This window comes from Cheilinus undulatus, linkage group 1 (genome assembly GCF_018320785.1).
Source record: "Cheilinus undulatus linkage group 1, ASM1832078v1, whole genome shotgun sequence".
NCBI lineage: Eukaryota > Metazoa > Chordata > Actinopteri > Labriformes > Labridae > Cheilinus > Cheilinus undulatus.
In genome coordinates, this window is record NC_054865.1 from 5,170,977 (window position 1) to 5,187,299 (window position 16,323).

Sequence of the window (16,323 nt, forward strand, 5' to 3'; positions counted from 1 at the left end):
ACTAAAAGAAATTTAATCAAAAGACTAAGACTAAAATTTAAAATAGCTGCCAGAATTAACACTGGTACACTGAGGTCTAAAAGCTCTGTATATGAATGCCTGCTGTACCCACTGAGCCAAACAGACACCCCTTCCTCAACAAATTGTTGCATAAATTTTCAACATAATCCAGGGAATTCAATGTTGGATGTACCAAGTTTTCTGGGGATGACTCCAGACCCGTTTACTGATTTATTAAATTCTATTCTGTTGTGAGACACTGATCCAGTTCTCAAACATCTGGGCTACCAGGTTGCCCACTAAAAAAAATATTCTATTAGTTTAACAGGTCTTCCCTGACAAAAAGCATTATCCTGCTTTTTAATAGTCAGACTGCTTAGAATCAGCTCAGCACACCTGCACGATAACGATAAATATCACCATATGACATATTGATAGAATAGACTCAACAAATTTTCTAGAAATCTTCAAATTTGGGAGTTTGGGTGTCAAAAAAATTATTTTGCACTACACCATTTGACATTTTTTAAACAGATCATTAATTGAGAAAATTCAGCCCTTGTCTTGTGTATCAGGATGATCATTTACTATGCAAAAAGTGGTATTAACCTTTCTCAGTTTAGGTCTTAAAAAAGGTCTTAAAACATCTTAAATTAGATTTTTTTTTCTAAGTGCATTGGATTTACAAAGAATGGAGAGAAAAAGAGAAAAGATCCAGTGAGCTGCAGATCTCTGGGTGAAAATGTCTTTTTGATGGCAAAAGGAGAAGTACCAGACTTTCTGGAAGTTATAGAAGCAACAATAACTCCCATAACCACCCTGTACTATTGAGGTATGCAGGAAAGCATCACTGAATGCAAACCACGTTGAACCTTAAAGCATAAGACACGCTAAGTGCTTCTCCTGTCAGCTGATAATTGGCTGGAATTAGGCAATAAAAGGTTGGAAAACTGTAGAGTCTTGATTTCATTGAATAACGGGGTTTAAATTTAGCATAAACAACATGAAACCACAACCATGGCATGATCAAAGAGTTTTAAATCCCATTTTTTCTCTATCCTGATGCTCAATTTGAACCCCAGCACATTGTCTCAACCACGTCTCCATGGCTAGAAGCATTGTTTGCTGCAATGTGATTGGCTGAGTAGATCTTTGCATGAATGAGCAGTTGAACAGGTGTACCTAATATAGTGGCTGGTACAGACAGTATATGTGCTGTGTAATGTTTAGGATGCTGTTGTAACAGTGTGAAGCGCTGAGAGCTGCTGCATGTTTGTTGATCATCTCTGCAGCTCGTTCTCCTGGTCAGATCAGAGTCTTTCTGCTGTCAGCCTCAAAACCTTTTACCTCTATGGTTCTCTCTTCAGTCTGTCATTGGATCAGGAGCTTGTTTTTCTGTTTTTAAAATAGGAAGAGCACTGTTTATGCCTGCTATGAACACAAACACTCTAGTCAGTGTTACTGTTGCGCCTGACTCCAGAAAACTACTTTTTTCTGGGGTTGTTTGTGTTTTTCAGACTGATCGTGTTTGAGGAAAATGTGTCGGGATCAGATCTGAGTCAGTCACAGACTTGTTGAGCCTTTCTTAGAAAATAAGATGAATGTTTGTCATAGACTATAGAAGAGGTGGAAGTAGCTACTGGATTGTCTTTTATTGGTTCGTACATTCCAATCAATACAACATCTTTAAGGGAAAAATGTTAAAATGTTGGTCAGCACTAAAGTGGATTACAAGATTTCATCAACAACAAGCTGTTAGAAAAAAAGAATATTTAATTGCAGTTTTTGGAAATCTGCATTTTTGTCTCTAATGGCCTTAATGTTAGGAGACTGGAAAAGAACCAGAGGGTTAGTCAACCTAAGAATTGTTTTCCACATTAAATGTTCTATAAATAAAGGTTATCTGGGCAGTTTTCGTAGAAACATTGACATAGTTGTGTAGTTAGTCCACATCAGCCTCTGTTGGTTTTCGGACTTATAAGGGACGGTTTTTGTTAAGGACATTCCCAGGCATCAATTGCCTCATTCGGCTAATTGCCTATTTAAACTGCCTTTAACTGACTAATCTAAAGAGGGGAAAGACTCAGAAAACAGTCAAATTCATCACAGGGTTCCTGTGTTAGTGGCTATATGAGCCTGGTATACTCGGTGGAGCATGGCTAACATTAGCAGCTAACTCTGCCAGCCTTGGTACCTCTTTACAGATTAATATTGTGCATATTGTGTTTTAAAATGTGGCCTCTTTTCACTTTGGTTGAGTAATCATACATGAGTATAACCCTCGACAGCCTATATACTATTTTATTTCCATTTTCTACTAAGAAAACTATCATACCCTGCTGTTCCTACTACGTGCTAACTGCTAAGCTTCTTAAATTTGGTGAAGTGCCAGAGGAAATCTCTGAAGGAAGGCCATTAAGCCATGGAGCTACAGCGGCCTCTAGTGGTGGGAGGTTCATTACAGTTTAAAAGAGCATTAGGATTTCAATCCCATGTTTATGGGTTATTAGTTTTACTGACTCATACAGCTTGTGCCATCTAATTTGATAAATAAATGTAACTGTTTAACAGCACACATCCTAGTTTTTGTCATCATACAGGTGTTTCCATCTTGGTTTCCATGTGCCATGAGTATTGACACAGTTTAACCATAGTTTACCAAATATGTCCAGTAATACTTAAGGAAGACTTAACACTAGCTATTAACACTGTAAGTTGGATAAGAGGTTGTCCAAAGGCTACTTCCTCTTCTCATACAGTCTGTCGTCACTGTGTTCTAGTTTCCTTTGCTCGTGTTTCAGTGAAACAGCAGAGAACGAATGATTGATGAGAGGATTTTACCGCTGCGTATGAAATACTGACAAGCACACATCTGATCAGAAACTGATCATATCATCCTGATTGATACAAACCTTTTTCTGCTCTGGCCCGTTTGTTCCTCAAAGATCTTGTGCTGCTGGTTGTGTTGAGATAACAGTTAAAATAATCTGTACTATCAAATCCAAAATCAGCCTCAATGAGATTACAGTTTAATATTTTTGAACTTTCTGACAGGATGAAGTCTGTGGAAATATTGAACTGACACGATGAGTTCATGGTCAGCTGCAGCAGACAGACTCTGGTTTGTTACTGAAGAAGTTATTGATGCCTTTTCTTTATTTTTGTATTTCATCTTTGGAAACAACCACTCGACTGTCTTTAACAGCAGCACTGTGTCCATTATTTTTGAACATATTCAGAAGGTTTATATCAAAGCTTGTTTGAATTCTTATTTTTGTAGAGATCTCAAGGTTTTCTATTGTCTTAAAACATTATTATTCATGTGCAGCTTCAGTCCGTCCACACTCACTGCTCTGTTACCTGAAATATTTGACTTGTAGACTCTGTCATTATAAAGACATTAATTTGTTGGAAAAAGCCACGGCAGATCAACTACATTTGCTTTCAAATGATAGATTTGTAAACTAAAAATAGAAAATCTTTCATCTGATGAACGGATGATTGAAAATAAATGTTCTTATTCAAAAAGTTAGTACATAAATTGACCATTTGAAAAAGCTTTATTTAAGTAGCTGGAGGTTTAGCAAGTTTTAATTAAAAATCGACAAAGCTAAGGATGAAAAAGTAAGACTAAATGATGGGGATTGAATAATGCCTTGTATTATTTTGAATGACCAATGCATCATTTTAATGCAAATGTATATCACCAGTGTATGTGTGCATGTATGAAGTGATGAAGTGGGTTTTTAGTAAAGGCTTTATGGGCAGAAACTTTGGAGTGAACTTTATTAGTGTTTTTTGAACAGATTTGACCAAATATCGCTCATCACTGCCTACGGCTGGCTACACTGGACCATTTTTGGACTGTTTGATATTTGTGATTCCAGATCAGGCTGCCTCCAATGGAAAACTCTTGGTATCCAATGACATTGCGCTGACTGGTGGGGGTCACTTACAAGACATGTGCTGACACAGCTAATAGACACAACGGTGAACACAAACACAGCTATACCAGCTTGTAGAATTACGGCAACAATACGAGTGCCTTATAACGTCTCACACAAGACATGCCACTGAAGGTAGAGCAGGAAAAGGCATGGGCAGAGATTGCAGAGGCTGATATGTGATTGTTAAATCATCACTGTGTAACAGACAGCAGGTGTGTGGTCTGTCTAAATCATCTAGTGTTGGTTTGGAGTATTTAAAGTAATATCATTCAAAACTGTACTTAGGTCAGTGCTCTCACTTGTTTTTAAAATTGATAAAGATTTGAAAATTGTCCAGATGTAGCCAGCCTGTAGCCTACCAGAAAAGCTTGTTTACATCCATGACTATGTTGCTAGTTTCCGTCTGTATCGTCACTAGAAAGTTGTCTTGTCACATAATGGACTATTTTGCCTTCATTATTTGAAAAAACTACAAATGGATGATTCATAAGGTAAATAAGAAGGTTATTTTTAGGGTGATTGTTGGTTTCTGTCTGCTCATCTATCCAGGCCATTCCTGTGAACACGTTAACTCAAACTTGGCAAAAACTCATGGAAAATTCAGTAAACTTAGGAGATAGCAGGTCAAGGTGAAAACCAGCCCTTCTCCTTGACCCACCACTGTACTTAGACTGTCCAGTGACTGTTTACCTCACAGAGGAGTAATACCACCAGGCAGTAGTTGGATTATTCTAAAGCTTATTCAAGCCTCAACTGGTCAGATTTTTATGATAAAAATAATCAAGAAAAATGTTGAATAATGTACTCTTTCATTTATGAAGTCCTTTATTTAAAGCTACAGCAAGTCTTTGCTGTAGCTTTTCTTTGTCATGTGCTGATAACGGGATTTCTGGTCTGGGTCAGGCGGTCTCTCTGATGCCTTGGTTCTGGTGATTTCTCTGGCACCTTCATAGGAACGTCTTTCTACTGCTCATGTTGTTTACGGACTCACTGCAGCAGTATTACTTTTCTAACCTCGCCTCCAGCTGCACTTTCACATGTTCACACATGTTCTCTGTGTGTTAGATTAAACAGGTGCTTTAACTCAGTGGTTCTCAACTGGTCTAGTCTCAGGACCCAGTCCGGATCTTAGACGGGACAAAACATGACAGAACAAAGACGAAACCATCATGTTTACATCATTACAGGAGCCCTGAGAGGACATGCAGGCACACATTATTTGACTCCATTTATCATTGTAACATAAACTAACGTTAGCGAGAGATCTTGAGTACTGAATACATTATTATGTGAAAACCTTACCTGAGCTCAAACTTGTTTTCCACCAAGACAAACTTTCAGTGTGATTCTTTGCTCTTCTTTTATCAAAGAAATGTTCAGTTCTGATCAAACTCCTGCTATAGCTGCATCAATGCTAATCTCTTCTCTGGCAGCCGCTGTTTACATCCCTGCAGTCACTTCTACTAAACAACGTCTGCAGCCACCGCCTCTCTCTTCAGCTGGCACTTATGGGCAACCATTCTCCAGCTGGGAAAGTATTTTAGAGGCTTTGCAAAATAGATTTAGAAAACTTTACTGACTGTTGTGACCATTTTCTGTCACAACAGTTAAGTTTTCTGAATCTAAAATCGATCTGCCTGGTGACTGACTGATCTGGCCAGTCCATGAGTAATGCAGGGTTAGGGATAAGCAGCTTTGTAATACAATGAGATAAATCAGTCAAGATCTCAAGGAAATATCTGAAAAGTTGCTTGTCTTCCAGACAAAATGGGCTAAAATAAATCAATGGATGTTTGTCTTTAAGGGCCTCTAAGGGCCTTTAAGGGCCTCATACTTCATAGACTTTCTGCCTCAGTTTGTTTATTTCTAGACACATTCATGACCGACTGGAAACCGATATTGGGTCCAGAACCACCGTTTGAGAACCACTGCTCTAACAAATAATCATGGTTTCAGAACATAACCACTCCATGGGTCAGTACTTACTTCTCTGAAATGAAATGAGAACTGTTTTATTTTTTACTTGTGTCTTAAAATTTCAGGTTCCTTATGAATGACTTTTTTTTTTTATTTAATCTTTATGTACTTTTGATTGATGGAGCCCTAAACAGAGCTGTTTGTCTGTTTATGTGCATTCTCTTACCACTCATGGTTTGATATTTGATGTTTCACACCCCGACAAATAGTATAAAACTGACGGAAAAGCACATGAACACATACAGCCTTGGTTTTTAGAGAAATCAGCAGATTATGAAGTGAAATTATCAGTGACAATAATCAAAGGTGTTTCTGGAGCCTGTGAACTATACATTATTATCTTTGTGTTGGTATATTTTCTATTATTTGCAGCACTTTGTAACTTTGATATGATATCACTATGCAAATACAAAATAATCATTATTCTAATCATCTTCTGTTCTTCAGATCTGATCAGAGCTGCAGGAAGACTTTCAGATAACATATCTGGGATTAAAATGCCAGATTTAGTCACTTTTATAATGAAGCCATTTATTTACAATGGATAAAAGACACATGACGGCTCTGAACCCATGAGCCAGATGTTTTCATTCGTTATTAGAAAATAAGCTATGACCTCCCAGAAGTTTCTTTATGGTCCCTTAAAGTGAAGTAAAAAAAGATGAAGGCCGCTCTCATCATCCCTCTGCGTTGACTTTGCCTTATTATACTCGTCTTCCATTTCCTGCTCTGTGATGTCATTGCAGTATCAGCTGATTGTCCAATAAACATCTTTTCTACAATGTCTTTGTCTGATTTCTCTGGTGTTAAATTTATGACATCTGTTTAATTCCTGATCATGAAGATCATCCTGAATACTGACCATCCATTACTGAGATCGACCAATGCTGAACATGTCTAGTGTTTTAGAAAACATTACTTTCTCCTAGGGGAGGCTCCCTCTACCAAACTTTAAAAACAAATACCTGCTTTTGAAGGGTTTTGAGTGGCCAAAGACCCAGCTGTGGGTAATTCCTTGGAGCATTGTGTTTTGGGATCACAAGTACAATTAATGAGCTACTGCCACTTGTTGCTCTTTAGTCAGGCATCTTCATTGGCACTATAATACACATTTAAAAGACTATTTATCTCTGTAAATCATTCATGCTACCAGTAGTTTGCTGAGCTGCAAGTTAATCTCAGAAGCTGGTCAAATCAGTCAGAAGTTTCAACTCATGTCGCCTTTTTCTTTATTTTTCCTTGAGTAACTGATGTCATCGTTGAAATGTTGAATTAACTGGTGACACGCCATTAACCATTCTGCTTTACAACACACACTAAGTGTATATAGAGCTGTAGTTTCTATTCTCTGCCTGTAGGTGGAAGCAGAGTTACTGCTGTTGCTCTTTGATGGATATGGTCCAGGATAATGGTCAGGTGAAGGTGCAGTCCTGCTCACCTGTAGGTAAAAGAATTATTATCAAAGATGCCTGACATTCATAAGTGTGAAAAACATGTATATAAATAAAGCTTTTGCTGATTGAAAATTTATATGTGAGAATTTGCTGTCTCTCTGAGGACCATTAGGTTAAAAGTTTGATTCACTGATTTACTTTCAGGTGCTCATAATGATCTATTGGTCTTAAATTACACTGAATGGTCCGGTCAGAGTCAAGAAAATCTCTCCCACATCATTACACCACCACCAGCAACCTGAACTATTGATACAAGGCAGGATGGATCCATGCTTTCATGTTGTTTACACCAAATTCTGACCTTACAAGCTGATTGTCACGGCTGAAATCAAGACTCATCAGACCAGGCACATTTTTCTAATCTACTGTCCAGTTTTGGTGAGCCTGTGTGAACTGTAGCCCCAGTTTCCTGTTCTCAGCTGACAGGAGGGACACTTAGTGTGGTCTTCTGCTGCTGTAGCTCATCCGCTTCAAGGATTGATGTGCTGTGTTCAGAGTTGGTATTCTGCAACAACAAGTTTCTATCATTTTGAACCAGTCTGCCAATTCTCCTCTGACATCACCGAGGCATTTTCAAAAGACAGTCTGGCCAATGTGGTTTTTCATGTTGGTGTTTCCCTGGGGTAAGACATGTATCCCAGCTACATTGTTGGAGGGGGTAAATAGGTATGGATTCATATGAATGTAATTAGCTAGTACTGATGGCCTATCCAGCTATCTTTCCGTCATTGTAATGCTCCTCCCACATCACCTTTGCACCTAGTTTTTGGTGTTCTTCCTGAGCTGGGTCCATACCTTTGTATTTGTGTTGTGGGAGTAGCAGGATATTTGGGTGGCTGTGGCTCAGTGAGTAGAGTTGATGTGAGAGATAATAAACCCTAAATTGCTCCCTCTTCATCAGTGACAGGGTATGGATGGCATTAGTTAATACTGATGGCTACTCTCTATAGCAGCCATCAGTGTGTGAATGGTAAGGTGTGACCTGTTGTGTTGAAGAGACATTACAAACCTCAGTCTTCATCAGTTTGAAACAAACTCATGTTTATTATTATTCAAGTAAGAAAAGTGACAGCAGACACTCAGCTGTGGTTTTATTTACACACATGTACATGTCATCCAGCTGATCGTGGAACAGCTCAGACACAAACTGAACTCCTCACAGCCGGGACGAGCTGCTGACGAACTGAAGCTAAATCAGAACTACAAACAGACAGCAGCTGTGAGGAGTCAAACTAGAGACAGAGAGAGGATTTATTAAACTCTAACAGTCATTATTTACAGGACAAAAACTAGTGGAGCTCATCAACATGAACACAACTGATCCAAACATGTGACACAATCAAACATCGCTGATTCAAATCTGAGGAAACTCCAAACTGCAGCACGAAGCTGACGGACCTGAAGAGACACAGAGAAACAGAGAGATGTCTTCAATGACATGTTTGGTGTGTTAGAGAAAAATTCACACATGCACAAAACTCCAGTAAAATTCACCAATTTTTTTAAAGGTGAGCTGAACAGTTTCTGGATCAAGTTTCTGTGACTAGTCAGCATGAGCTAGTCTGCAACTGTGTCAGGTAGGGAGTGGAAATTAAACTCAAGAGGGTGAGTAATTCTTAAGGGATGCATGACTTGGTATTTTACAAGCCAGAAGAAGTTCACAGACCTAAAGTTCATCCACACAGAGGATAAAGCCTGATTTATACAGAAGTTTTTTAATGCACCAATGAGACGTGGCATGGAGCTAATCAGTCTGTGGCACTGCTGGGCTGTTATGAAGCCCCAGTTGCTCTGATAGCAGCCTCAGCTCCTCTGCATTGTTGAGTCTCTCATCTTCCTCTTGACAACATTCTGGTGATCTCTAAGGGGTTCAGGTCAGACAAGCTGGCTGGTCAATCAAACACAGTAACACCACAGTCAGCAAACCAGTTTCTGGTAGGTTTGGCTTCACTGTGGGTGTAGGAAGGTGCCAAGTCCTGCTGGAAAAGAAAATCAGTATCTCCATAAAGCTTCTCAGCAGACAGAAGCACAGAGGTCTCTGAAATCTCCAGATAAATGGCTGACAGTGTTGGTTCTAGGCTTGATGAAGACCAGTGGACCAACAACAGCAGATGACATGGACCCAAAACCATCACTGACTCTGGAGACTGAAGACACTGGATTTTAAGTACCTTGACCCCCAAAGGAAATGCAACATTGACTTGAATCTGAAAACAGGACTTTGGACCACCGAGCAACGGTCCAGTTCTTTCTCTCCATAGCCCAGGGGAGATGCTGATGCTGTCTGTGGTCCATGAGTTGCTAGACACTTGTAGTCCATTTCCTAGACCAGTCTGTGGCTGTGGCTCTTAATCCACTGACTCCAGTCTCAGTCCACTCCTTATGAAACTCCACTAAGTTCTTGAATCTGCTTTGTTTGAAAATCCTCTGCAGGCTGAGCTCATCCCTGTTGAATCTGCTCTGATACAGCCTCTGAGAACAGCCTGCTCTTTCAGCAGTGACCTTCTGTGGCGTACCCTCTTTGTGGAGGGTGTCAGTGATTGTCTTCTGGACAGCTGTCATGTCAGCAGTCTTCCCCGTGATTGTAGTTGTGTGTACTGAACCAGAGAATAAAGGCTAATAAACCTTTGTAAATTGGACTTTTTCCACAATATTCTAATATTTTGAAATACTACTTTGTAATAACACTGAAATATTTCACTTATAAATCTAGAATATGTGCAAGTTTCACATTCCAGAAAAATAAACTTTTCATGACATTCTAATTCATAGTGAAGCAGTAGTATCTGCCACCTATTCCACCCTCTACATGCCAACATTCACCCATAACCAGTCCATACAAAGCTCCTTAATAAAAAGCCTAAAAATGAGCCATCAGATCAGAGGTTTCAACATATGAACCACCATGAAAACTGGAAGCATGATGAAGAAAATAAACTTCGTGACACCTAAATTTAGTTTTTTGTTTTTTTTTTTAATGACAGAATGTCTAGATATTATGTATACAGAAAGGGTCATAAACAAAAAAAAACTTGGATTGCCACCCTGCTGCTGCTTCATTCACTCATCCTACAGTGCCAACACTATGTGCACATTTTACTGTCAGGTTGCTTATAAAGATCACATTTGATGCGTTCACTTACAGTCCAGTCCATCTGGTCAGCAGTCACACAATGGTGGCTGGGCTGATAACTGGAGCAGTTTTCTGCAGACAGACAGACAGATGGAGAGTTAACATCTGGACCAACCACAGAAAAAAGCACTGATCTGACCTATGTTTTCTCACTCACAGCTGAAATGTACTGGCTGTTGAGGTGCTGTTTGTTGGAGGAGTAGGAGGAGGAGGAGGAAGAGGAGGAAGGCTGGCTGGGGGGGCTGGGCTCCTCCTGAAGCGCCTCCTGGAGGTGGGAGGAGACGCAGCCACTGTCGGACCCGGTGGAGCCTGAGAGACAGCGAGACGACGAGCCTGAACTCTCTGTGGCTGAGAGAAGAAGAGAAGAGAACCATTTCACGGGATTTCACAATACTCACAGTACAGGTGCATTATGGGAAATGCAGACACCAAGGCAAGATAAATGTATTAATAAATCAGACTACAGCAACAAGGGGTTTGGTGGGCTTTCCACGAGACATCTTTAACATGCTAAAAAAGAAGCCAACCTTTAATCAGACAGTTTAAATGTGAGCTAAAGGTCTGGATATGCCCCCCTTATGTTTCTAATCTGTCATAAACAGTTGTCAGGGTTTGTGTTTCCGTACTCATGGAGGGCTGACTGCTGGTCTCATGCTCCTGCTCGTCCTCCTCGATACAAGGGTTGATGAAGGAGCTTTCAGCAGCAGGAGATGAGGACAGGGTTTGACTGAAGGAGGAGAAGGAGCAGATAAGTTTAAAATGATGGTATTTAAATGAAGTGGACAGAAAAACATGGGACAGATATCTTTGTGTACAGTACCTGTACATGTGCAGGTTAAGCGGCCCCAGCAGGCTGGATGAAGACGGTCCAGAGGCTGCGGTGTCAGAGGTCACTGCTCCTCGCTTGAACGGGTTGGAGTGATCAAACACAGAGACCGCAATGGACGCTCGCGTTCTGGCACCTGAACAAACACAGAGACATTTTAACCATCAGCTGATCAGATCTGATATTACGAGTTAATACATAAATATAGAACACATTCGATGTAATATACAGTTCAGCAAACAAACAAATAAGAGCTCACTGAAACCATCTTGTTTTCTATCTGGATGTTCAGGCGAGATCATTTTTATTTACTTCTACAGGAAAATGTCAGACTACCATGGCATCACATCATGCCCAAACAAAAGCACGTTCCTTTCTGTGGAAGTCTGACTAACATTTGAAGCCAGTTAAAGATATTTTTGCCCTAATGAGAGGATAGACACTCAGCCAGACCTCTGATCTCAATTATGCCCCTACCAGCTACAAATAAGCTAAATAACCTAACACATGGCCTTTAGCTGTCAAAGCTTTGCCAGCTTCAGCAGTCCCAGGCTCTGTACATGAAGCTGCAGGTAGAGACATTGCTGATAGTACCTTCCCTAACACACGGTCCCGTGCTGGGCTCCTCAACCCAAAAATGTAGATCAGGGGCAGCAAGAGCCAGGACATCACAGGCGTAGCGATTGGGACCCTTCCTTTATTAACGCTCTGTCTGATAGTCCCACGTCACTTCTGGGAGACAGGCAACTCTCACATCTGAGCTACACCCCTCTATAGCACAACACTGCATTATTCTTCATTTTACCTTCCCTCTCACATGGCCAATGCAGTCAAAACTAAAACAGTCCAGCCTAAGAAGTGAATATTTCTGTGTAACTGTAAACATGTCCCCACCAGTCTCCATACTGTTTTTGAGTTATGCTGTTTTGCAAATGAAGTAATGCAGCTTACCTTTGTGTTCATGTGAGGAAGTCACCAAACATTTACCTTATCAGCTAGGCTGAAAAGTCTGTGTCTAAAGTTCAACAAGCACTGTAACAGATTGACTTCCATGCTGAGGAGATGCTGATCTAAGTAGAATTTCAGAGTGGACTCTAAAAATTTGCCAAGCTAAACATTGTTCTAAATTAATAAAATAACTTGAAATGAAATGTTAATAACTGACTGCATTACATTTCATCTTTTACTAGACTGGGAACTTTCTTTAAAGTGTATAACCTCTGCTCTTCATGATGTAGTGAACGGCTCGATCGCTGATGGCTGCATCACTCGGCTGGATGTCCAAAAAAGGTTTGTTTCCCACTCCCATCGACACCATCTCCTTCAGACGCATCTCTGAAACACACACACAGAAATTATCTTCAGTGAATTTGTAGTCAAAAAGCATATTTAAAAACATCTGAGGTTGACCAGTGGGCTGTATACTCACTGGCCACTTTATTAGGTACACCTGTTCAAATGCTTGTTAACACAAATAGCTAATCAGCCAATCACATGGCAGCAACTCCATGCATTTAGACACGTAGATGAGGTCAAGATGACTTGTTGAAGTTCAAACCCAGCATCAGAATGGGGAAAAAAGGGGATTTAAGTGACTATGAAAGTGGCATGGTTGTTGGGCTGGTCTGAGTATTTCAGAAACTGCTGATCTACTGGGATTTTCACACACAACCATCTCTAGGGTTTACAGAGAATGGTCTGAAAAAGAGAAAATATCCAGTGAGCGGCAGTTGTGTGGACAAAAATGCCTTGCTGATGTCAGAGGAGAATGGGCAGACTGGTTCAAGACAATAGAAAGGCAACAATAACTCAAATAACCACTCGTAACAACCAAGGTAAGCAGAATACCATCTCTGAATGCAGAAGCAGAGGGGCTACAACAGCAGAAGACCACACTGCATGCCACTCCTGACAGCTAAGAACAGGAAACTGGGGCTACGGTTCACATGGGCTCACCAAAATCGGACAATAGAAGATTGGTAAAACCTTCCCTAGTCTGATGAGTCTCAGTCTCAGCCTCAACATTCAGATGGTAGGGTCAGAATTTGGTGTAAGCAACATGAAAGGACCCATCCTGCCTTCTCTCAATTTGATAGGGCACCTTTGGAATGTGGTGAAATGGGAGATTTACATCATGGATGTGTAGTCGACAGATCTGCAGCAACTGTGTGACACTATTATGTCAGTGTGGACCAGAATCTCTGAGGAATGTTCCCAACAACTTGTTAAAATGTGCCATGAAGAATCAAGGCAGTTCTAAGGGCAAAAGGGTTGTACCTAATAAGGTGGCTGGTGTATGTGGTGAATCTTTCTTGCATTGTATTCTACTTTGACACCCTGACCTGACGTCAATGATGCGAATCCTGACACCAATAGGAAAGCACATGGTCCTTATCTTTTTTTTTTTACCAGAATGACATTATACAAGTCCCCATTTTTCTTTTCTTTGCCCCAGGGGTTTTTGTGCACGTACAAAGCAACAGACTGATAGAAATTCACCCCCCTCCTCTTAAACGAACTCACACACAGTCACTGAGCCGGACATGTACAGTCGTGAGCTACCAAAAAGGCTCTGTAGTTTGAGTCAGACTTCACCCAAAGTGCTTTAACCTAACTAGATAATTATGCTGCAGAAAATCGAGATGAAAAGTAGCATTCTATTTTTTTTTAAATGTATAACGGTGCATCTTTAAATCAAGGCTGGGCAGCAGGAGGCCAACGAAGAGAGGAGAAGTAGTGCAGTAAGGTAAGGAGAGAGGAGAAAGAAACATGAGTGTTTGATGGGGGCAGAGGGCAATCAGGAGTGTGGCGTCTACCTTTATTCTTGGTAGCCTGAGTCCACAGGATCTGGGCGATGTCACTCGTCCAGACGTGTTTAACCTCAGCTGTGTTAGCCTGAAGGATGAATGTCTGGTTCTTGGATGTCCTCCTCCTGAACCAGATCTCAAAACGGAGCCCGTTGTCCCCCGTCGACTCTGTCAAACCGATGTCTGCTGTCTGAAGGAGAAAAAAGATCTCAGTCTGAGTCTGACCTTTACATGTGCCCAACAAAGGAGAATTTAAAGATTATTTCTGGGTCTTTTATCGGTTATTAGATAGGAAAGCTTAAGATAGGCATGCATCAAGACCCAGAGTTTAACCTGCAAAAATAGTTACAAGGACTATACTATCTGTACACGGGGGGGCCTGCTCTACCATCTGTTCTTCACTGCTGCACCAAAAGGAGTCTTTAAAGTGTGATTCTGACTTCAAGTTCAGAGGTTTATTGCAGGTGTGAACTGTTGGGGGTGTTTGGTTAATGGGAATAAGGCTGTTGAGTTCTAAGTGATAGGAATTCTAAGTGGATAAGGTTAGAGAGTCGTTAGGTCGTCCATCCCTCTTAAAGTTTATAATTTTACCTTGAAAGATTGTTTGTAGATGAAGACGTCCAGCCCTCCCTCCATCTTTTTGGGTTTACTGAAGAGAACGAGCTCCTCAAACAGGAAGACGTGACGCTGGCATTTCCTCCTCCCCATCCAGACAGTGAACTCGTCCTGACGTATCAGCTGACCCTGCTCCTTCAGGTTCACCTGGGGGGAGGGGGGAGAGGGTAAGTCATACATCTGTGAAGAGGAGGAGGAGGGGGAGAAGGAATTCTAACTTACGTCACAGTCTCGGATAGCGTCCATTGCTAACAGGTCGTTGCCGTGGCGAAGCTGGAACTTGACCATGTTGGTGGCGGCCTGTAGTGCAGCAAGCTCTGTCTCCTGAGCTAAGCCCACCTCCTTCATGAGGTCAGTGAGGAGCAGAGCATATTTACTCATCCTCTGAACGGGCTTCAACAGGTAGGAAGACAGATCCATCTTATCTCCCAACTCTACCTGCTTCCTCTGCATGACGAGGAGGAGGAGGGTGAGGAAGGAGCAGAGAGAGGAGAGGGATATGATTTAAGAAAGAGAAAGGATTGTGGCATCAGAGAGGGGCAGGCAAGGAAGAGGAGGGAGAGACAAAGGAGAAAATTTTTAAGAAGGTTTAGCATAACATTGAAATATAGGAAAGTTGACCAGACTTTTTCATTAATACGATAAAAAGAGACACAGTGAGGAGTCAAAATGACGAGTTCTCACCCTGAAGAAGGAGTGTCCGTGCAGCGCAAGCAGAGCATCAGACTTTGGTTTGTTCTTGCTGTACAGAGCGTACAGACTGAACTGCTCCTGCTGTAAAACACAACAACAAAGAAAACACATTAACTCAACATTTCAGTCTCCTTTAAAACACGTTTCTTATTTCATTTATTAAGGCAACAGCACCAAAGTCCTAAACTCTGATCTCTGTTAGTAAAACCACTAAGTTAAGTTTTGTCTCCAGATGACTGCCTCATTGATGTTGAAGATAATTGTGAGCATGGGAAATGTTAGGTAGGAAATGTACTAGCAGCTGAATAAGCCAGCGGGCATATACATAATGGCTGCTCGCACTCCCTGCATTGATTTAGCACATCCACTTTGCACATGCTCAAAATTAAAATGACATAGTCATAGATATGTTCACGACCAGAAGGGGGGTGGTGGGGTGGGGGGGTACTGAAAGAGGGGAAGAAGATGTAGCATGGCCATACCTGAGAAACAATGGCAGAAATGTATAAAGAGCTCATGGATGGACCAAATCCAGTTATTCCACAACTGTAATACGTTTTATTGTCACTGAAGAGAGAGTAACATTTCTGCCAGACTAGCAGGGAAAATTAGTTCTGAGACACTAAATGAAAACAAAACTGGAGTTTCGCTTAAATGAGTAATCCTTTAAACTGCTGACATTCAGACATGTTTATCGTAAAATTTTAATTTAAGATTTTCATTAAATACAGATGACATTGGAATTTAGTGAACACATAGCAAGCTGATGGGTAAACTAGCAGTAAAAATGAGCATGTTGATCTGGCTTATTGTAGTCTAAAGCTCTATTTGTACGGGATTAGTATTACCTGGGGACCTCTAGTTGTTAGTA

The 16,323-nt window shown here is 40.9% G+C and overlaps 1 protein-coding gene across 1 annotated transcript in view; it reads right to left on the minus strand.

The window, feature by feature from the left end:
• Positions 1-8,398: 8,398 nt before the first annotated feature.
• plekhg4 (pleckstrin homology domain containing, family G (with RhoGef domain) member 4) overlaps positions 8,399-16,323 on the minus strand; it is a 124,914-nt gene continuing 116,989 nt past the window's right edge. The window contains exons 17-26 of the mRNA XM_041790051.1: positions 15,444-15,533; positions 14,982-15,206; positions 14,736-14,906; positions 14,154-14,334; positions 12,556-12,672; positions 11,332-11,473; positions 11,138-11,238; positions 10,669-10,859; positions 10,522-10,583; positions 8,399-8,776 (exon numbers count right to left, since the gene is read on the minus strand). Coding sequence (XP_041645985.1) covers positions 10,545-10,583; positions 10,669-10,859; positions 11,138-11,238; positions 11,332-11,473; positions 12,556-12,672; positions 14,154-14,334; positions 14,736-14,906; positions 14,982-15,206; positions 15,444-15,533 — 1,257 coding nt within the window. The 3' untranslated portion in view covers positions 8,399-8,776; positions 10,522-10,544. The remainder of the gene's footprint in view (positions 8,777-10,521; positions 10,584-10,668; positions 10,860-11,137; positions 11,239-11,331; positions 11,474-12,555; positions 12,673-14,153; positions 14,335-14,735; positions 14,907-14,981; positions 15,207-15,443; positions 15,534-16,323) is intronic.